Here is a 23,452-nt window from a genome sequence, read left to right as displayed (position 1 = left end):
ATTTGGTTTTTATAGCATACAAAAATAGACAAATATACCCTCCATCCTTTTTATTAAACCACAATAACAGTTTTTAGCGCAGGGAGCTGCGCTGAATGCCCAGCGCTGCTCTTGACGCTCATAGGCTCCCTGCACTAAAAACCACTATTGCGGTTTAGTAAAAGGTGACTATATTGTAAAATATAGACAGCAGATATAAATTCAGAACTGTGCATAGTAAGTGAAGGGAAGTTTTCATCTCTGGGAATTTACCCAGTTAACTATTAAGTTATTTGGGCAAATTCCTTTGAAAACTGTGGTAATACTGCCTCCACTTTGCTAAATTTAAAATAAAATCATTTTTCCTACCTTGTCTGGTGATTTCTGGTTGCACTTTCTTCTTCTGACTGTGCATCCAATCTTTCTTCCCTTCTAACAGCCTGTATGCTTTCTCTCCTCCACACCTCATTCCCTCCCCCAACTTTTTCTTCCTCTCTCCCTGACCTTTCTTTCTTTCTTTCTTTCTTTCTTTCTTTCTGTTTCTCTTCTTTCCTTCTGTTTCCCTGCCTGCCCCCTTTCTTTCTTTCTCCCTGCCGTTCCCCAAGCCACTGCCACTGCCGCTGCCATCGGGGAACAGGACCCACCAATGGATAACAGGCCCCAAAGCCGACGCCGACGCATGCTCTCCCCGACGTCAATTCTGCAATCGGAGAGGAAATTCCGCCCAGCCAGGCAGCGATTGGCTGGCCCGAACTTCCTCTCCGACTGCATAATTGACGTCGGGGAGAAGAAGACTTATCGGCTCGATAGATTAGATCGCCAAGACAAAGTGAGTCCTGGGTGATCGACTCACTTTGCCTTGGCGAGCTACTGGCGCCCCTGCCTCGGGCCCCCTGTCAGCTCCGGGCCCGGCGGCCCTGCGGCACACCAGGCAACATCTCGCGGCACACTAGTGTGCCGCGGAACAGCGGTTGAAAAACACTGCTTTAAGCAACGTTAAAGAGCTAATAACATGGGCCATTTCACTAATGCAGCTTGATAACGTCTCCCCTTAGCCATTAATCTTTAGTAAGAGCTAGCAAAATCATTTATACTTTTATGTTTTTCATATATTAAGACCACTCCAAAAAAAAATCAAAAAATTAACATTGGCAAATCAATGAGATAACATACATTCTGTTTGTGCAAAAAGTATTATTTAAACAGTTCATTTTCAGGTGGTACAAAATTTATAATGAAAATCCTTCTTGCTTTCTTTTATGTCAACATAATGAACTATCTCTGTATATACTGTTTGCTTTAAGCAACTTTATTTCTTCTATCTTTGTAATGACATTATTTATAAATAATGTAGTATTCTTAGGAGACAGGTTTAAGTGTGTTAGGTCTTGAATTATTAAGGCTTTTTTTTTCCTGTTCTGTGTCTATGAGGAAATATGTTTAGCTAATCAAGCCCCTAAAAGAATGGTTCTAAAACCTGTCCTAAGGAACCACCAGCAGAAGAGCAGGTGTAATTGACAACACCTGCAGGGTCTACCCAAGTTCTGCCATTTCACTAGCATTTTAAAAAGACAAATAGGCACTTCTGTGTTTTTATGAGTGTCTAAGTTGAAGCCTATTTGCCCTCTTAAACAGGCAGCTTTTTTTTTTTTTTTTACATTTGAGAGTTATTTATTTAAAGTTCTTTAAGCTATGTATGAGCAATTGTAACAATGATGAAACTAAGATAGAATATAATTGCTTATCAATGCGATGGATGTGCTTTTTTCATAATTTTTTTTATTTTTAAAAATAAATATACAAAGTATACACATAATTATTATAAATATGCAGCTATACATATATGCAAATATACAAAAGATAACTTAAACATGAAACAGACTAGTTGTACATATCACAGTTAATAAGCAGGAAGATAGTATTAATTATAAGTCAATACAACCAGTGTCTCATGTCAACCAAATCCAGCAGGGCCAGTACATATAATTTCAGCTGAGAGTATACGTGTAAAGCATAGAAGAGAGTTCCCAATGAGCATCATACTGAGCATCCCAAGCGACTTAATTAACTGACAAGAAGTGACTCTCTATATATTTTATAAATATTAAATTGAGATAATTTATGTCAACGGTCCAAGTCACAATAAAGTTGAACAGGTCTCCATACTTTGAGAAAAAAAAAACTAATAGCATGATGTTTTTCAGCTATTATAGGCAGCTTTTTATAACATTACCCTCATAAAGTGTTGACAATTTAGCCCAAATTCTCTATAGAGCGCCGATATCAGCAGCCACTTAAAAAGTGGCCGCCGATCACATGTCAGTCACATGATGGTGCCCTATAAAGAATTGTGCCTCTATGAAAAATAAGCACCAAAACTGTAGGTCAGGGTTTTCCAGGCCTACATTTCTGACGCCTCTCTTTGTTGCAAATCCATTTCCTATAAGAAAAAACAGACTGACTCAATAATATACACAGCCTAAGAGGAGGGCTCGCTATACAAAAACTTAGCTCAGAGAAATAAAACTCTGAAGAGGGAGAGGTTACCCCCTCTTGGGAAAAGAGTTTGTCTTCCAATCATTGCTTAATCAATGTTAAAAGCGAGACCAGCTCAAAGGTGTAAAAGTGTATGAACTAAGTTTGTAACACTTGATTACTTAATTGAAACTTTGAATGAAATACTTTTCTACATTTTGCACGATTTTTTGAGCAGTGCTATGGTTATTACCTGTCTTCAGAATCAAGTTCCTTTTTCTGGCGGGGTCTCCTGAAGCAGACACCGAAACGGGGCCGCGTCGGGACCCCATATAGCTTTTGCTATTTGAATCAAGTCAAGCTCTTAAGCTAAGTTGAAAGTATTAGTGGCAACCTGAATTGCAAGAAAGTTTCTTTTGACCTATTTGCATACAGTAGTTTCAATTAAGTAATCAAGTGTTACAAACTTAGTTCATACACTTTTACACTTTTGAGCTGGTCTCGCTTTTAACATTGATTAAGCAATGATTGGAAGACAAACTCTTTTCCCAAGAGGGGGTAACCTCTCCCTCTTCAGAGTTTTATTTCTCTGAGCTAAGTTTTTGTATAGCGAGCCCTCCTCTTAGGCTGTGTATATTATTGAGTCAGTCTGTTTTTTCTTATAGTTCAGTGCTTTTTCTGACTCCTAGCAATCTAGTCCCTGCTGAAGTTATAGCAAATCCATTTCCGGCATTAGCTACTCACAACCATAGTGGCAATAAGTGTGGTAAAGCGCCTATGTAGATGTAATTCCGGCACCTTTTATTTTACTATATTTTTGCTATTTTAAACGGTGTTTCTCAAATAACTTAGGCACCGGTTGGGTGCCTAAGTTTCGGCACTGTTTATAGACTATCCCCCCTTTGGGCCAGATTCTCAAAAAAGCTGCTGAAAATTAGGCACCTAGATTGCACCCACGTGTGCCTAACTTAAGTGTTTTAATTGGTTTTAAGCAGTGTGATAATTGATTGTGCCATTTAAAAAAAACAATTAACAATGGATTTTTTTAAAAAATTAGGCGCTGATAGGTACCTTCCGAGAGAAATTCCTGAGTCCACGACACCTAGTGACACCTAGTGATGATAAAGCCCAAACGTGGGTGTGTTTAGGGGCAACACCAGACTTTGGCGTCACTAGGCACTACTGACCATGATTCTACAAGGATCCTAGGCACTGGAAATGTGGGCCTGTAAATCCCTGGCCTATATTTCCAGCACCTAGGGTCCTTGCTAGCTGAAAATCTCCACCATCAAAATTCTGCAAGCCGTTTCTGGATCGCCTAGGATATATCACTGGTCTCAGGAACCTCTGGAATTTCAATGGCCTCCTTTTTGCAATAGAGCACGTACATCTGCCACAGAGGTCACCCTTCTATGCACTCCATAGATAGAAATTAAAAGGCCAAAAGGCAAGGTTCAGCGATATCTAATGTTATCTTTGGACAATGCTCTGGTCATTTCTTGGAATGCCCTGCCCTTCTGAAGGGTGCTCACAGCCAGGTCCTGATACAGCTCGACCGTGCAGCCATTCCAGCAAAGGGCCCCCTTTTCTCGAGCTTTGCACAAGATGCGTTCCTTAAAGGCAAAACTTTGAACACAGACTACTATATCCTTGAGTTTATCAATGGTATGTGGTCCCAGAGTACGATGCGCCCGTTCTATGCCCATATCCAAATTGTCTAAGAGCCATTGCACCAAGATAGTCACCACCTCCCTCGGGTCTTGGAAAGTGACAGTATCAGGAATGCTTCTAACTTGGAAATTGTTACTCCTTGTTCTATTCTCAAGGTCCTCTATTTTATCTACCAGTTCCTACAACTCTGCCTGGACATCTTCAACGCCTCTTTGATCTCCTACCGCTGTATCTGCACAGCTGTCCATGCAATTTTCCACAGTGTCAATTCTAGCGCTCATTTCAGTAAGGTCTGGCTTCAGCTCATGAAAAGCTTCCATAACCTGTAGGGCCACTGCAAAGATATTCATTTTCACCTCATAGAGCCAGGCGATTTCATATCCTCTTTAGTGAGGGGTTCCCCACCAAGGCAGCTCTTTGTCCCATGGCTCCTCACGAGGCTCCATCTCCACCAGAGGCCCAACAACCAAGCCAACAGATGGGCCTCCGCCATTTGGCTGCTTCACTGCCGATATATCTGTGCCATGATTCACTGTCTTCTCCCCCTCAGTCTTCTCTTTAGACACCATGAACCACTGCCAACACACTTCAAAGGCACCCGACTCCATTCCCAGTTACACAGGAAGGTTGGTATCTTTATTAATAACAGGGATTATCATAGGTTGAGATGGATCCCTGGAATTAGGCTGTCATCCACACCGGTGACATCACTTCCTCACAAAGCCCACCTGATCTTCATGATTTTGGCATCTTGATTTAGAAATGAGATTGGTCTATAGGACCCTGATTGTTCCAAGTCTTTTCCTGGCTTAAGGAAAAGGATTATATGGTCTAAATTTTGCTTTCCTCTTGATACACCCTCTTGATACACACACATCTTGCAGTGGTTTAGCCACCAGATTAATTAGGATAATATAATATTCTGGTTGAAACCCATCTAGTCTGGGTACCTTGGCTAATTTAAGGCCTTTAATAAAGTTTCTTATTTCTTCTTGGGAAAAGGGTTTATTCAGGGATAACAGCTGTTGTTCTGAAACAGAGGGAGCCATATCTCAACAAAAAAAGGAATCCGTGGCTGGTTCATCAACCACTTACTCATATGAATCACATCTAGCAATGCCTAAACATGTATATGGGGAGTTCACTCAATGAATTAACAGCTGCAGCGACACCGTAGGATCCATTGAACTCACATGTCCACAGTTGTCACAAATTCCACAGGACTGTTACAGCCTGACTGCGATTCTGAAGCTGGTAGCTGCTGTATAAAAGCTTTAAGTTCCTTGGCATTGTCAAAGAACATAACCTTGCCATGATAAAATAATTGCACCTTTGCTGAGTACTGAAGAGAGACCTTAAAGCCTCGTTTGTAAAGATCAGTGCAGTAGGGCGCCATGGTTTTGCACCAAGTTACCACCAAGGTAGAAAAATCCGGGACCAGTAAAAGTTTATGGTTCTCATAGTTGAATTGTAGCAATGATCTATATTTCTGTAGGGCCATCTCTTTATTGTCAAAATTTAACGTACGCAAAATGACAAGTCTAGGCTTTTGATTCTATGGTTTCTTTTGTCCCACTCATTCGATCTTGTAGGCACCTAGCCCCTTATCCAGCCCTAGAGAGGACAACCAGTCATCCAGCCATGTTCAAAGAGTACTTTCTGGAATAGTTTCAGGCAGTTTTGATAGTATTTTTCTGGCCTCAATTTTCTTGGTTGTTCAAGGGCTCTTGCAGCTGACAATTCTGTTGTTCCAGCACTAGATCTGAACTTTGCACCTCTTGATGAACTATGCTTTCCTCTACATGTACTACTACTACGATCCATTCAGTAGTATCTGACCCTTGGATACTCTATAGGCCAGTCCTCATCATTCTTCCCTGTTTTCTATGGCTTCTTTCTATTATTTGGTGTTCATTCCCATGTCATTTTTTATGGTATCCAGTTAACAGGCCTTTGGTCTCCCCTGCTTCTTTTTACCACTGACCATTCCGAGTAGTACTTCCTTTTCTAGTAAGAAGCGTTAGTTAAGAGTATCAAACTTCTCAGGTGGAGAATGACACAGAGACATAATTTGTCCCCATCCCCTTGGATAACTGTGGGAAACCACCCCATATCATTATTTAGTGTCTATCTCAACCTCAGTCTTTCTACACTAACATGCTTTAATGCAAGACTTGAGAGTCAGTGGCTGTGCCCATTCATACCCTGATTCTTCCCTCTTTCCTTATAGAATGACATGGTAATGGTTTCCCATGGTTAACCGTGGGGAAAGGGACAAGAACAAATTCTATCCCTACGTCATTCTCTAAAGCAATCTTTAATAATAACTTTATAATAATAACTTTATTTTTTTTTACCGCCATAACCAAAAGTTATAGGCGGTTTACACTAAAAAGAGCTGGACAATCAGCAAAATACAATAATACAATAAAAAATACAAATATTTGTAAAATAGAATTTCAATAATAAAACTCACTAAGTAATAAACTTATCGAACAAATGTTCTTAATTAATTTCTGAAAATTGCAATAGAATAACATAGCTTGCTGAATACATTTACCTAACCAAGATTGTTGCTAGGGTCCTATCTAAGAAGGTCTTATATCTAAACCCATTAATTTTTGGATAAGCAAATGAGTAGAAGTTTCTAGTTTCTCTTGATGGTCTATGCAACACAAAATGAGGAAAAAGGTAAGATGGAGACAATACCGATATCAGCTTAAAGCAGATACAGGAAAATCTGAATAATACTCTTGCCTCCAAAGGCAGCCAATTAAGTAAACAATAATATGGACTAATATGGTTGTTCTTTTTTAAACCAAAAATCAATCGAACAGCTGTATTCTGAATTATCCTTAATTTCCTTAGAATTTTTTGGGGTGCTCCTAAATAGATGATGTTACAATAGTCTAAAATAGATAAAACTAATGCCTGCACCAATAGTCTGAATGATAAAGGATCAAAATAATTTTTTATGGTTCTTAATGTCCACAATGTAAAAAAACATTTTTGTACCACTAAGTTTGTGTGTTCTGCTAGTGTTAAATGTCAGTCTAGTGTGACTCCCAGAATTTTGATAGATTTAATAATCTCTTGGACCACCGTGTGGATTTGTGACAATTTATCATCCAAAACCATTGTTACATGCCACTTCAACTCTTGGATTGCTGAATCGTATATAGTTACCAAAGGCCCAATATTCTCCGTTGTCATCTTAGAGTGTCTGAAGTAGGAAGAATCATGGCTTGTTTTAGAGCCTTTGCTTGGCATAACCTGCTCACTAACCCCTCAAAATCTATTGCTGGGAGGAGAATGTCCCATAGAAAAAGGACTCATTTAGAGGTATGATTTGAAGCAGATTTGGAGGGTAGAGTTCAGAACACTTCCTTGGGACATCCTGCTAGACTGGCTGCATCATATGATCCCCAGATACTCTTATAAAGACCCACAAGTGCCCATTTATCTTTATAAAATAGTGCAATGGCAGACATTGGACATACCTTACAAGTGTTGGCAATTGCATCTGCTCTTGTGCTAGTGTACATATCAGCATCTAATAATCACATATGTGCACATATTAGCATATTTTATAATTTATGGTGGGAATTATATAAATGGTATTCAAAAATCAGTACCCAAAAATATCAGTGTCAAGTGGAACTCTATAAATGTTATAGATGCTTTATAAAATTGTGCCTAGCATTGATTCTGCACTGAATATTTAGGTGCTAAAACCAGGCTTAAATGTTGGTACCTAAATTAGGCATGTTTAAGGCAAATTCAATAATTCCGTATGCAAATCTGTGGAACACCCCTGACACGTGCCTGGCCATACCCCCTTTTCAGGTCCATATGAATAAAGTTAGGTGCATGCTTAACAGAATAAAGCACAACAAGATGTCATGCTCCCTCCCTGGCAGCGTTCAAATCCAAGCTAAAAGCCCACTTTTTTTGAATCTGTTTTCAACCCCTAACTCCCACTCACTGCTGTCAGATACCTAGACCCACTGTATCATTTCCTCTACCATAATCTCCACAACCCCAAAATGTCCTGTCTAAATTAGATTGTAAACTCTTCTGAGCTATTGTATGTTAAAATGTACAGCGCTGCCTTTCAGCGCTTTAGAAATAATAAATAGTAGTAGTAGTAGTGTGCAAATTTTGTGCAATGTCAATTAACATCAATAATTGGTTGATAGCACCCAATTATCAAGTTCAGGCGTTCTTATTCAATTAATTTGCGTGTGCATCTCAGCTGTGCTCACAAATTTAGGTATCAATTTTTTGAGTGCCATATATAGAATCCAGGGGTATATGTGTACATACATTCTCAACTAGGCTCTGTTCAAACACTACCCCTGTATAAGCCTCGTGTCATGTCATTGTGTACATTTTCACATCGGTCTAATGGTTTATTAGAGGCCTAAAGACTTTATAAAATTACCTCCTATATAGTAGGTTCACTCTCTTCAACCTGGTTGGCTACAAAGAACCTCATCCTGATAGATATGTTAGAGTAATAATATGCTTTATTTTACTTGCTAAAAAAACCCCACACATAAATTATAGTACTCTATAATTAAAATGTATAACTGTGTGCCCTGTCCATGATCCACCCAGACTCTGCCTATGTGTATGATCATTTTCAAACTATGACGATCAGTGTGTACTTTCAGAATAACACATAACCATAATAATGTCATTTATGTGTATTCATGTTGAAATACACATCTAAATGAGTCAAGAAAGGTTGCTTAAAGTTAGGAGTGAAACATTTGGCACTAAAGGCTTGATTCAGGAAATGGCACACAGAAATCAGCACCAACTGTACAAAAAAGATGTTGAATATACTGTAGAGTAGATAGCTAACAGCATGAGGAGCCAAGTAATCACTGCAATCGCAAGAGGTGGAGAAAAAAAAAAAAAAAAAAAGCCTTAGAACAATTTGGCAGTAATAGACATAAATGTCCCGAGCACTGGTTTATAAAATCATTGGCATAAAAAAAAAATTCCAACCTCAAATTGCAAAATGCAATTAAACTTGCAGTGAATATAGGCAACATACATGCACGGAGCAAAAAAGTACTTATCTGGAGCAACACATGTAGGTAGATCCACAGCGTAGAAAACACTTTCAGATTTCAGTAACTGTGTATAAAAAGGCTGTTAAGTCCAATTCCTCATAAGCTCGGTCAAGCCGGCTACTTCAGGGGATATTTCAACCGTGCATACTCGAACGCAAATGGCGTCCGGAATTTAAAGAAAACCACAGGAAAGGACAATTCCAAAGTAGTTCAGGAAACAGTTCTTATCAATGATATCACTACTGGATGTCAAAATCATTTGACTCAAAAGCATGAGAAAAATTATCCACTGGATTCTAGCATTTAAACTTCCTTTTTGTTTGTGTTACACAAAAATCAGCACCGTAAAAGATCAGTGCACAATGCTATTCTCTAATGGGGAATGCAAATATAAGCACCCATTATAAAATAGTACCCACAATTGGACACCAGAATTTACATCCGCTGATACATGGTGTATTTCCTAACACCCAATTTGAATGCACATCCCAGTATTCTGTAACATGGAATGCAAATTTTAGAAGCGCTCCTGACCCTGCTATGCACTTCTCATGGCCATTGCTGGGCCTTGTCCAGGTCTGTGCAGTCATAAAAAAGTTAACCAGGCACTGGCAGATATTCAGACTGGTTCCTGTCCTATCTTTATGCATTTCCTTAACTGGTTAGCACACTGAATATTGCTGCTAACAGATTTGCAGAAGTTTCCTTGATTATAGATCTCGGAGAGATCGTGAACTCGCAGGCCTTGAGCAGATGTTCAAGGCCCAGCAAAGAAGAGGAGGCAGATCTTCGGGCACCGGCACCAACGCACAGGACATACCGGTGCCGGTGCTGGTGGCCAGATGGAAGTAAGAAGCCTGTTTGGGTGGGTCTGAGGGATTTCAGATCGCGGCGGGGGGTGCCAGATCGCGGGGGGCGCCGCTCGCAAATTGAGGCACGCTTGGTTTCCAAGGTGCTGATTTTGCAAATGTTTTGCTCGTATTGTAAAAACATTCCCAAAACGGTGCACTCGTAAACCGAGGTACCACTGTAGTTGGTTTGGCCAAGAAAACCTACGTTTTTTTCTAGCTTGAAATTGTTTGTCCATTTTTCTACCAGATCAAATACAGATGATAGGAAATGTTTGGTTTCAGATGATAATGATATGATGAGAATAATGATAGTGAAACCATCCGCATAGATATAAGTTTGCAATTTCAGTTTAGAAAGTTCATATCCTAGTGATGCCATAAAGATGTTAAAAAGAGTAGGGGATAATGGAGATCCCTGAGGGACACCAAAGTTGTTACTCCGTGTTTGAGAATAAATTTGTTCACTAAGGATTTTATAACTACGATTTTTCAAGAATCCATTAAACCAATTAAGCACATGACCCGAAATACCAATGGCACCAAGACAGTTGAGAAGTATAACATGGTCTACTAGATCGAACACACTGCTATGACAATGAGAGCTGATATTCAGTAGCACTATCCAGTTAAGTGTTGTTGAATATTGGCTGGGCTGCCAAGAGATAAAGTCAAGTCCCCTGTGCCTCTCCCACCATCCCCTGTACCTCACTGCTTACTTGAGACAATATTTCAGTTAAAATTAAGTTGACAAAGTTTACCACCTGCAGGTAGCTCTGGAGCTTACTGCTTGCTTGGTCTCCTGTTCCTGTGCCAGTTATTGTGTAAAACTCTTCTCTGCCGATCAGGTATACTTCTTCCTGCTTTGTTCCCTCCCTCCTATAAGGAAATAGGAAGTACTTCATAGGAGCAGCAGGAAGGACTAAACTAAAGCTTAATTTTATCTACCGGGTCATCAACCTAAGGAAGCTTGACTCGGTTTACAACAAATTAGATAAAAACTAAAGAAAGTTTGCAATGATTAAAGAAAGTAATAGCAAAGGTTTCAAAGAAATTAGTTTTCAAAATGTTTGGCAAAAAGGAAAAGTTTTTAGAAATTTGTGGAAAGATTGGAAAGAACTGGGGCTCCTCAGAATTAAGGGGAGTTCATTCCATAGTTGAGAAAGTTTAAAAGCCAGAGATTGGCTGAATATTTTAACTCCTTTAATTCCTTTTTTAGAAGGAAGGGAGAGTTTGAATTGTTGGATGCCAGCAGAAAAGAGTTAATGTGATAACTGGCACAGGAGGAGACCAATCCATCCTTCTGCTTCCCATTGGAAGCCTGATAAAAAAGTGGCTTTTCTATTGACAGTGCTGGGCTCCCTTTGCACTAAGGCCAGTACTGGGCAGACTTGTACGGTCTGTGTCTGTGTATGGCCGTTTGGTGGGGAATGGGCTGGGGAGGGCTTTAATGGCTGGGAGGGTGGAGGTTTGAACGGAGATTTTGGCAGGAGGAACCCAAGCACAGTACCGGGTAAAGCTTTGGATTCTTGCCCAGAAATAGCTAAGAAGAAAAAAATTGAAAAAATTTAAATTGAATCAGGTTGGGCAGACTGGATGGACCATTCGGGTCTTTATCTGCCGTCATCTACTATGTTACAAAGTGCCACCCTCTAAAAATTGCCCAGACATGTCCTCTAAAAAGAGGACATGTCTCGATAAATCTGGACATCTGGAGCCTCTAAATTCTACTCCCATGCGTATAAAAGATACTAAGCTAAAATAAGAGGTCACCACATTGCTTCTCTGCATGATTATTGCTTGGCTCATTTGAAGCTGAAAATTTAAGAAAAGGAACAAATTTTAGGGTGATGACGTAATGATTGCTTATTTACACCATTTCACTTGTTAGATAATTCATCATGTATTTTCTAAATATTGAAATCGATTTATAAAATGTTTAACACCATGTTGCATCTTAATATGACTTTCTCCCGTAATGGTGTTTTTTACATGTGCTTTTATTTAAAAAATTAAGTATATTTATATCACTTATTAATACTTGCAATATTGTTCTAGAACTGTGTCACAAGTACCTGAACAGCACAGAGCTTGACCATATAGAAATGTGATTATAACAGTAGCAACAGTATGTTTTCAAGCAACAGGGAACTGAAGTAGTAGGATTGTCTAGCATGTTTAGAATATTAATTAGATTCTTGGTTCTATTTCTTTCACTTAATTTCATTTCTGTTCCCCTAAATGCTTCTCATTTCCTACTTTATGCTCACTTTCATTTAGATAGAAAGATATACTAGTATGATGCCCTTCACATGGTTCCAAATGACATCAAAAAACAGATGCCTTAATCAGCTAGCATAGATTTGTATGTGGTAGCCTTAACACAGACCCATGATAACATTTACTACACATTTATACCAGCCAGCATTGTAAAAATTATGTTCTATCTGCTTAGCACTAGTTGGGGCAAGTCATGCACAGAGATAGGGTGAGACATGCATCATTTCCACACATTAGCTGCCATTATTGCAGAAAAGAGACATCAGTACCATTTTTAACCCAGATTAGTGCCAAGATAGGAGCAAAGGGGACCACTCCTATCCTACTCAACCAACCTCCAGGCTACTCTCCAGTAAGTCCTTGGAATTAGAGGTTGGAGGAGGGCCATAGTATGGTGTTGAGGTAGCTGAGAGGGGGGGGGTGTTTTGCTCTGGTAGGGCTACATGTTTAAGGGTTTGATCTGGAGGGATTCTGATTGTGTGGGGGTTGCTGTCCAGGAGGTGCTTATCAAGGTAGAAGGTTTGATCAGGGGGCCCAAACTGGGACATTGGATAGGGCAGCTTGGTTAGGGGGGCTTGCGTGTGTGAGTGGTGCTCAAATTACACCACTGTGGTTTCTTGCTGTGCCGAGGTTCAAATCGCATACATTGGCAGGTAGTGTGGTTGTCTCATTCCACTGTATGTATTTAACGTGGAATTCATGTAGAGTAGAAAAGGTAAGACAGATGCTGGGCACGCCCCCTTCCTTTACCACACAAGGGTTATACTGTTTGCACCTTAACATTTATGGTAAAGGACCACATTCTATACATGGTGCTAAAAATTAGCGCTGAAAAAAATGAGTGCTGAACACAACTCTAGAAACGGTGCTATGAGTTGGGCGCAGGGCAGGATTAACCAATAGGCCAAGTGGGCACGTGCCTAGGGCCCGAAATGGTCAGGGGGGCCCGATGAAGGAGGGCATCAACATTGTTTTTTCTAAACAGTGATGGGCCCCTCCAGCATCGATCGGCATCGCAGCCCACCCCTCCCATCAACGGAAAGTAAGATAAGCAAGCAACGCGGGTAAGAAAGGCAATGGGAACCGTAATTGTGCAAGCGGTGGTACTTGCCCAAAGCTTCCCTCTGACGCAACTTCCTGTTTCTGCCTGGGTGCATGGTGGGGTGGGGCGGGGCAGGGGGCCCAGTGTACTTGTGTGCCTAGGGGCCCTCGACAAATTAATCCTGCCCTGGTTGGGCGCTCTTTATAGAACAGTGCCTAGCACCGGGATCTGCGCCTAACTTTTCGATGCTGGGATTTATACCAGCTGAAGCCTGGTGCAGATTCCTGTGCCTAAATTAGGCATGGATCTGTTGTATTCTGTAATACTGCACACAGATTCTCGGAATGCCCATGCCCCACCCACACCCCCTTTTCAGATCTGTGCACAATAATTTACACACACGTCTTTATAGAATAGCACCTAGCAAGATGCACATGTAAATTTTAATTGCTGCCCATCAGGGAGAGTGTGGCCCAGTGGTTCAAGCGACAGCCTCAGCAAACTGAGGTTGTGGGTTCAAAGCCACGCTGCTCTGGGCAAGTCACTTAATCCCCTCATTGCCCCAGGTACATTAAATAGATTATGAGTCTGAGGGGACAGACTGGAAAAATGCTTGAGTACCTAAATAAACCCGTTCTGAGCTCCCCTGGGAGAACAGTATAGACAATTTAATAAATAAATTATTAGCATCTAATTATCAGCACAAATTGGCTCATTAAATTTGCATGCATAATTTTTGAGCACCATATATAGAATCTGGGGGAAGTATGGTAAAACATACCACACTTTAAAAGAGAGGCTTCTAACTAACAATATTTTACTAAACTAAAATTGAAGCAGAACTATTAATTATGTTTGCTGTCATTGAAATATGAATTGCCTTTGAAAAATGTCACTACCAATACCGCTTTTATCCCCCTTTTATCAAGCTGTGCTAGAGGTTTTTAGCGTGGGCCAGCGAGGGAAGTGCTCTGGCGCTCATAGGAATTCTATGAGCGTTGAAGCATTTACCGTGCCAGCTCATGCAAAAACCTTTAGCGCAGCTTGATAAAAGGGGCCCATAATTTGTCAAACACATGAAATTACACCAACACAAGTGACAACAGTTATAGTAACAGAGCAAAACCATTCTATTTATGGATAACAATAGAAAATGCGTGTAAAAGTAAAGAAACATTTTGTCAAGACCTTTCAAATGTAATTTTGATAGAGTGTCCTGGTTCAGCTTCAATCACCCACTCACAATTCAAAGAGTCTTTATAATATCCAGGCCAACCTGGGGAAAGGATTACCCCACTGGGAGATGCAAAGTGTCCACCACATGGAGCTAAAAAACACAAAAGAATGGGAAAACTGAAGAGAGCTTATATATATTAAACAAACCATTTCAATAATATTAAACAAAAGATGAAATAACAATGCATTTAAATCATTTGTTATTAGGAACACCTCTCTAAACAATGTTGGACATACTGAATGAAAATACAACTTAGAACTAAATACCAATTTCACAGACTGGCAAATTCTTTGTAGTCTGCCTAAAGTTTAGCTGTCTACATTGTCACGCCTAGTTGATGTAGGCGCTTAACATAATTGATTAATAATAGGCTTAATCAGTGCCACTAATTGGCACTTAATACCATAATTGGTCTTAATTGAACTTAATTTGAAGTTAGGCACCTAACTCGAAAAAAACCCCAATGCTATAAAAAGTAGGTGCCTAGTCCAAAGGGCCTATCTAAAAGCTGGCATGGTTAAGGGGTCAGATCATGGGCATGTTTTCCAGTTAGGTGCTTCTTTGTGAATTAGGTGCCTAACTTAGGTGCCGGTATTTAGGTGAAGAAAAACCTGGCATAATTTGGGTGTGCCTAAAGTTATGACACTTAGCAATATCTAAGCCTGCTTAGGTGGCACCAAGTGTGATTCTATACAATTCACCTAACTTTTATAGAATTGCACTTAGTATCATAGTAGTCGACGCCTTCATGAATAATTATATGAAGACATGAGTCAGTGCTCTGTTAGGGGAACTGCTGTTAGATTGTTGATAGGAAAGCTTTAATGGCAATTCTATGAACTGGCACCTTGAGCTATGCACTAGAGAATGACATGGTAACAAAATTTATCACCATTCCCGTCCCTGTGGATAACTGCGGGAAACCATCCCCGTGCCATTTTTTAAGGAGAGAGGGAAGAATCAAAGTATGAGTGGGCACAACCACTGACCCTCAAGTCTTGTATCGAAGAATGCTGGTGTAGAAGGACTGAGGCTGAGGTAGACACAAAAGGATGACACCAGATGATTAGAACATAAGACCATAAGCATTGCCATACTGAGACAGACTAAAGGTCCATCAAGCCCAGTTTCCAACAGTGGCTAATCTATGTCACAAGTACCTGGCAGAAACCCAAAGAGTAGCAACATTCCAGAGAAGAGATTGTGATGTTATAATGCCTCATTCCACCAATGCCTAAGAGCAACCTCATCAGTGATGTCACAATGGCTTCATTATCCTGTACTTGGCTCACATAAGAATCAAACCCTCAAGCCTTGCATTGAAGATTTCTGGTGTAGAAGGACTAAAGTTGAGATAGACACTAAAGAATGACACGGGATTGTTTCCCGTGGTAATCCGTGGGGATGGAAACGGTGATTAATTTTGTTACTGTGTTATTTTTAAACTATGCACCACTTAGGTGCAGCCAAGTTGGAAGTTAGACACCCATGTGCACTAGAAGCTATTTCTTAAGGTTGAACCTTTTATAGTGCATAACAGTAAGGGACATACATGCTCATGAAGTATGGGCAGTCCATGGGCATGTCTGCTAGTAAGGGCCTGAATCTATATATGGCACCTAAAAAAAATTGACGCTGACTAGCACAGAGCTAAGATGCCATTATAGAACTGATCCTAAGCACATGGCATTGGTGCATCTAAGCAAAACAAAAAGAAACCAACAAATCTGCAGTGAAGGAACTGCAGGCAGAGCAAAAAAGAGAACTGCAGAAAATGGACAAGGTGCCAGAAAAAAATTCTCTTTTTTGCATTAGTGCATCTGAACCAAGGAGCCGATTTATAGAATTGACCATTTTGTCTTTTATTCTATATTAACCCTTTAAATGGCAGATGATGAAACTGATGCTTTTTGTAACTTGATGTTGAACGAGAGCAACAGTGCCAAGTAATAGGCATTTGGAGATGCAGATCTCCCATACGAGACATAGAAACACATGTTGCTTCTGAGCAAAAAAGCCAAATAAAGGGTTGATAGTAACATCAACATGATCTACAGTAATACAGTGGCAGAGGCCAGATTTTAGAGGATATTCCACAATTTGCACAAATAAAAATTCAGTATCTTGATATAATCCAGTACACAAATACTTTATCCAAAATGTCTTAGGAAAAAAAGAAATAATTATTGATGTATAGCCACCTACAGACTAATAAAGGAATTTTAAGTGTCTTCTTAAGTTAGTCTAAGATTAGTAAGATGACAAAGAAGACCCAGAAAAAAATAAGTGACAGGTCAAGATATACAAGCTATTTATCTGAGAAAAGGATATAAAGGAGTGATTCTATAATTTGGTGCCAATTCTACAATGGCACTTAGGAGAATCTAAGTCGTTGTAGAATATTAGCACAAACCTGCTTTAGAGTGCCAAAATAAAGCATGATCACTTATGCCAGGAGAATGGCTGGTGTAAATGAGCATGCCTGAGCGCACCAATCAATGCATACAGCTACTATTCCATAAGTTGTGTACATTGTTTGGTGACATGCCCATGGCTCACGCATGTTCTGCCCAATGTACAGTCCCTTGCAATTATGCCTATAGCAGTTAGGTGCTACCTTATAGAATAGGACCTAATGCATATAAGTGTCACTACTGATTACTGGTGCCAATGCCTCATGCAAATGGTGTGTACTTCCTCTTACTGGCTTCAGCAGCCCCTCATTATCTCTCTTCACTTATCTCCACCTATTCCCCCACTCCTGTAAGCTCTGCTCAGCTGGTATGTCACTTTTCCACTGCCAACTCCAGACTCTGTCCCTTCTGTCTTGCTGTACCCTATGCCTGGAGTAAACTGCATGAATCCCTACGGTGGGCTCCGTCTCTGGCAGTGTTCAATTCCAAGTTAAAAGTTCACCTCTTCAAGACTGCTTTCAACTCCTAACTTCTCTCATCCGCAACCCTATATGTCATATCTGTCTGTCAAAATTAGATTGTAAGCTCTTATGAGAAGGTACCATCTATTAAATGTCAAAATGTACAGTGCCGCGTATGTCATTCAGTGCTATAGAAGTGATAAATAGTGACAGTCCTGATCTACCTTACTGGAGTGAGCTTGAGAGGGACCTGGTGAATCCCTATTCTCTAGACAAGATTTGTTTTTCCTTGGGGACTCCATGTTTCAGGGATTGGGTGACTCTCTCTATATCTCAGAAAGCACTTATGAGCCTTGGACGAGAGTTGCGCTTTCCCGTTTATTTTTCTTTTTACTCTCCTGTTTGGGGTAATCCCCAGCTCACTGTGGGTTCCCGTATGATATACTGGTCTGTGTGGATTGAATGTGGGATCTGGTATATACGAGACCTATTGAGGGGGGGCAATCTGATGTCATTTACACAGTTGAAATACACTTATGGGTTACCTCCCACTCAAGCCTATAGATATTTAGAACTCAGACATAGCATAATTGCTACTTTTGGGGCTGATTTGAGTCGTCTTCATCGCACTCATTCATCCCCTATTATCCCTCTGTTGTCAGCTTAGAGTAACAAACCGCATGTCATGTCTGTGATATATGATGTATTCCGGACTGCGGGTCCGCTCACGTTTTTACCTGTTCAGCGATTGTGGGAACGAGATCTCTCTAGTTCCGTTTCTGAAAGTCAATGGAGTCAGATATGGTGACGCTCCAATAGACCTTGCACTCGGCCTCTCTTAGACAGTCTCTGTTTTTTGTTCTTCACAAATCACTATGGACTCCAATCAAGCAACAACGAGCTGTACCCACTTCCTCTAGCGAGTGCTGGAGATGTCTTTTGTCTGCTGGAACTCTACAACACATGCTTTTTGACTGTTCCTTTGTATCTGGCTTTTGGATGGAAGTCGGGGATATTACGAGCCATATTATTCCTTCTGCAGTGTTGACATATGACCTGATAATATTACGGTCCGCAGCACTTGAACCTCCTCTCCCTCGACATATGGAGACCTTGTTTGACATTCTCTGTGGCTTGGCCATCAAAACTGTGCTACTTAATTGGAAGACGCAACGACAGGTGTCTACTTCTCAATGGTGGTCTATGGTTCTCTCTGCGTATAAATATGAATCTAGAGTGGCCGAGTGCAGAGGCTCTCAATCTTCTTTTCGTAATGTCTGGTCTCCATTGATTTCCTATTGTGAGTGTGCCACATGACTTATTCTTATGCGATGTATCTTATTTTATTTTTATACAGTACTGTATTACTGGTGCTTTTGATACTACTACTGACTGTTTATGCCATGCTATTGTACCTCAGCAAGCTTGTCACCTCTATTTTTTCTTAGTGGATTGTTTATTTTGCTGTCTTGCGCTGTTATATTATTGTTTTCTGTGTTTCTTTTATTAATAAAAATTGATTGACTTAAAAAAAGAAGTGATAAATAGTAAAATAGTTCCAAATTTAGCTTAAATATCAAGTACATATGTAATTAATAAAAAATTGGATCTCATACAGATAAGAATTTTACAAAAAAAAAACCATTACAATGAGAACAGTATTTTGTTTATCCTACCTTTCTACAAAATGATCAAGGCTGTTTACATCACTATTATGAGGTAGAATTCAGGTAAAATCAATCCCTGATGAGTGTGCCTATGTAGCACCTATTCTATGTATAAAGGAAAGTAAGAAACTATGGGCTAGATCCACGAACCTGCCCGATCGGGACTGATCCGTGTCCGATCCGGGCAGGTCCGATGGATTCTCCAAACTGCAAGATGCAGATGGGGGAGATCGGAGATACACTCTCATCTGCCTGCCCGGATCGTTTTATAGCAATCCCAGCACATGCACAGACCATCTGTAGTTGGTCTGCGCATGTGCTGGACCTCTGGGTCCGGCAGAGATTTTTTTTTTTTAACTTTTTGGGAGCCCGTGGTTCTAACCTGCTTAAGCCCGCAGGTTAAAGCCACCAGCTTGCACTATGGGGAAGGGTGGGAGAGTTGGGGCAGGCAGATGATCGGGGTAGGCAGGTGATCAGGGCAGTCAGGCGTTCGGGGCGGGCAGGCAGAAGATCAGGGCAGCGGGAGAGCCGAGCAGCGGGAGAGTCGGGGCTGCAGGAGAAAAGACAGCCCCTTAGCCAGGGGATGCAGGTGATCAGGGCAGGGAGGAGATTAGGGGTAGTGGGAGAGTCAGGGCTGCAGGAGGCGTTTGGGGCAGGCAGGAGATCAGGGCAGCAGGAGAGTCGGGGCTGCAGGAGGCGTTTGGGGCAGCATGAGATCGGGGCTGACAGGGCAGAGAGCAGGGTGGCAGAAGACAGGGCAGTCGGAAACGGCTTGAGCAACTGATCCTCAGCAGTCGGTTCTTTGTGATCAGCCAGCCCAGTCGGTGTTGCAGGGTTTGGTTAGTGAATCGCGTCCCTGCCTACTTTGCATGCCGTTGCCCTCATTTGCATGCGCGGATTGGAGGATGGTCGGCAGAGGTAAGTGAATCAGGCTGGAGGGAAATCAGGTCGCAAAGAGTTCGTAAAACGATTGGTATACGATCGGTTTGCTTTGTGAATCTAGCCCTATATTCCTTTACAGAATGCTAGTGTAATTGGGTATTACCCTTAAATGTATTTATAATTTTGCCAGCCATGGATCTAGTACAAATTTTCAAGCCTATATGCTGGAGATGTGTGCAACATAATTCTACAAGTTATACAGTTTGTGCCCTACCATCGATCTGCCCAGACTCCACCCATATGAACATCTACCAGCAAATGACACACTATCAGAATTTGGCATATACGTACACCTATATCATAAGAACATAGTAGATGAAAGCAGATAAAAATCTATATGGTCCGTTCAGTCTACCCCAAAAGATAAACTCATTGTATACAAGATGATGCAATATTACAGTACACATGCATACTTGATCTTGATCTGCCTCTGAAATTTTTGGGTAGGGTTATCAGATTTTCCTGAAGGAAAATATGGACCCATGGCCACACCACCTAGGCCTGCCCAGTTCTACCCTTGCCACGCCCCATCCCACCCCCATCCCTGCCCCTTAACCTGTTTGTGCGTCAGGACAGCATCATGCGATACGATGACATTGCACGCATGCACACATATGACATGATGATGTTGCACATGGGTAAGTTGCAGCTATACTCACTTGAGGAACGTTCAAATATGTCACGGGCCGTATCGAGGCAGAAGAAGATCTCTTTTTTCTTAAAGGACCCACGGCAACTAGAGGGCATCCGTTGAGAATCAGGGGAGGGAAATTTCATGGCGACACCAGAAAATATTTCTTCACCGAAAGGGTGGTTGATCGCTGGAATAATCTTCCGCAACAAGTAATTGAGGCCAGCAGCATGCCAGATTTTAAGAAAAGATGGGATTGGCATGTGGGATCACTTCATGGGGGTAGCTAGAGGGTGGGCCATTAGTGTGGGCAGACTAGATGGGCCGTGGCCCTTTTCTGCCATCATTTTCTATGTTTCTATGAAATCCGGTTGTCTGGTAACACTATTTTTGGGTAACACGACATAAGAATAACCTTACTGGGTCAGACTAAAGGTCCATCAAGCCCAGTAGCCCATTCTTACTGTGGCCAATCCAGGTCACCTGTACCTGGCCAAAACCCAAAGAGTAGCAACATTCCATGTTACCAATTTATGGCAAGGAAGAGGCTTCCCCCATGTCTTTCTTAATAGACTATGGACTTTCCTCCAGAAAAACATCACAGAAATGTGATGAAGCCATCCACGCAATGTGCAGCAGTGGCAAAAACAGCAAACAGAATGCTAGGAATTATAAAGAAGGGGATCACATATAGATCAGAGAAGGTTATCATGCCGCTGTACCGGGCAACGGTGCGTCCTCACCTGGAGTACTGCGTCCAGCACTGGTCACCATACATGAAGAAGGACATGATGCTACTTGAAAGGGTCCAGAGAAGAGTGACTAAAATGGTTAAGAGGTTGGAGGAGTTGCCGTATAGTGAAAGATTAGAGAAACTGGGCCTTTTCTCCCTCGAACAGAGGAGATTGAGAGGGGACATGATCGAAACATTCAAGGTACTGAAGGGAATAGCCTTAGTAGATAAGGACAGGTTGTTCACCCTCTCCAAGGTAGGGAAAACGAGAGGGCACTCTCTAAAATTGAAAGGGCATAGATTCCGTATGAATGTAAGAAAGTTCTTCTTCACCCAGAGAGTGGTAGAAAACTGGAACGCTCTTCCAGAGTCTGTCGTAGGGGAAAACACTCCAGGGATTCAAGACAAAGTTATACAACCAGAACGTACGCAGGTAGGGCTAGTCTCAGTTAGGGTGCTGGTCTTTGACCAAGGGCCGCCGTGTGAGTGGACTGCGGGGCACGATGGACCACTGGTCTGACCCAACAGCGGCAATTCTTATGTTCTTATGATACAGGCCTTATTCCCCAGCTACCGGAGTTGCTGTCGAAGCCCCACTCCAGTCCAACCTAATCTGTCCAGTCATGATCAGGGCATAGACTGCAGTAATCTGCCCAGCAATGGCTTTATTACCCAATTAATAGAGTTGCCATCTAAGCACCGCTAATTTGTTTTGATCCCATTCTCTTTTCATACAGTATTCTTTTGTGTTTATCACATGCATTTTTGAATTCCACTATCATTTTTGTCTCCCCCATCTTCCATGGGAGGGCATGTATTACTCTCCATGAAAAAGTAATTCCTGACGATATTCCTGAGTCAACCTCTCTGCAACCTCAATTCATGTTCTCTAGTTCTGCTGTTTCTCCATTTCTGGAAAATGTTTGCTTGTTTATCAATACCTTTCAAACATTTAAACACCTGTTTTATACCACCCCTATCCCTCCTTTCCTCTGCAGTATAAACATTCAGGCCATCAAGTCTATTTTCACACATCTTGTGGCACATACTCCATCCATTTTCATCACTTTTCATTAACCGCTTTAAGTCTCCAAAACTGAACTCATTATTCAAGTGGGGACTCACTTATGGATTATCCAGGAGCATAAACACCTCCCTTCTTCTGCTGGTTATATCTCTCTCTATGCAACTTACTCATAACATCCTTGTCAAATTTTTTTTGCTACTTTGACATACTCAGATATAAAAAAAGACAACACTTAATCGACAGGTGGTACGACATGGAACTAACTTCACTTAAAAGAAAAGCACGCCAACTTGAAAGAATCTGGAACAAAACAAAGAGAGAAGAGGATAAAGCAATATGGAGATCTAAAATCAATGAGTACAAAAGAATCACCAAGAAAAATGATGCTCTTTCTATGCCAGGGATAGGGAACTCCGGTCCTCGAGAGCCGTATTCCAGTCGGGTTTTCAGGATTTCCCCAATGAATGTGCATTAAAAGCAGTGCATGCAAATAGATCTCATGCATATTCATTGCGGAAATCCTGAAAACCTGACTGGAATATGGCTCTCGAGGACCGGAGTTCCCTAGCCCTGTTCTATGCCAACAAAATTGGATCTCCCACAACCAACAGGAAACAACTTTTCAGATTAATCAATACACTACTTGAAATTGATCACTGCAAAAGATCCTCCTCCACTCAACTACCAACCGCCAAGAACTTTGCACTGTACTTCAAGTCAATCTCAGAACCTCCTTCCAACTCCCTCCATCCAGTCCCTCCCCAACAAAGTCATCCACATATTTAACTCAATGCCGGTAGATATGAATTGGAGTCACTTTGAACCCCCTAACTGGTTCCTATTTCTCAAGCTCTATAATAAATGCGCCAAAACCTTCTGCTGCCTAGACCGGTGTTCTTCAACCTTTTTACACCTTTGGACCGGCAGAAAAAAAAATTATTTTGTGGACCGGCAAACTACT

The 23,452-nt window shown here is 41.2% G+C and overlaps 1 protein-coding gene across 1 annotated transcript in view; it reads right to left on the bottom strand.

Moving 5' to 3' along the window:
• The window catches only part of CSMD3 (CUB and Sushi multiple domains 3), a 1,852,015-nt gene that overhangs the window by 841,491 nt on the left and 987,072 nt on the right, over window positions 1-23,452 (bottom strand). Inside the window, exon 17 of the mRNA XM_033933128.1 lies at window positions 14,568-14,706. Within this exon, the coding sequence (XP_033789019.1) occupies window positions 14,568-14,706 (139 nt within the window). The remainder of the gene's footprint in view (window positions 1-14,567; window positions 14,707-23,452) is intronic.

This window comes from Geotrypetes seraphini, chromosome 2, assembly GCF_902459505.1.
Source record: "Geotrypetes seraphini chromosome 2, aGeoSer1.1, whole genome shotgun sequence".
NCBI lineage: Eukaryota > Metazoa > Chordata > Amphibia > Gymnophiona > Dermophiidae > Geotrypetes > Geotrypetes seraphini.
This window is presented reverse-complemented; position numbering and strand designations above follow the sequence as displayed.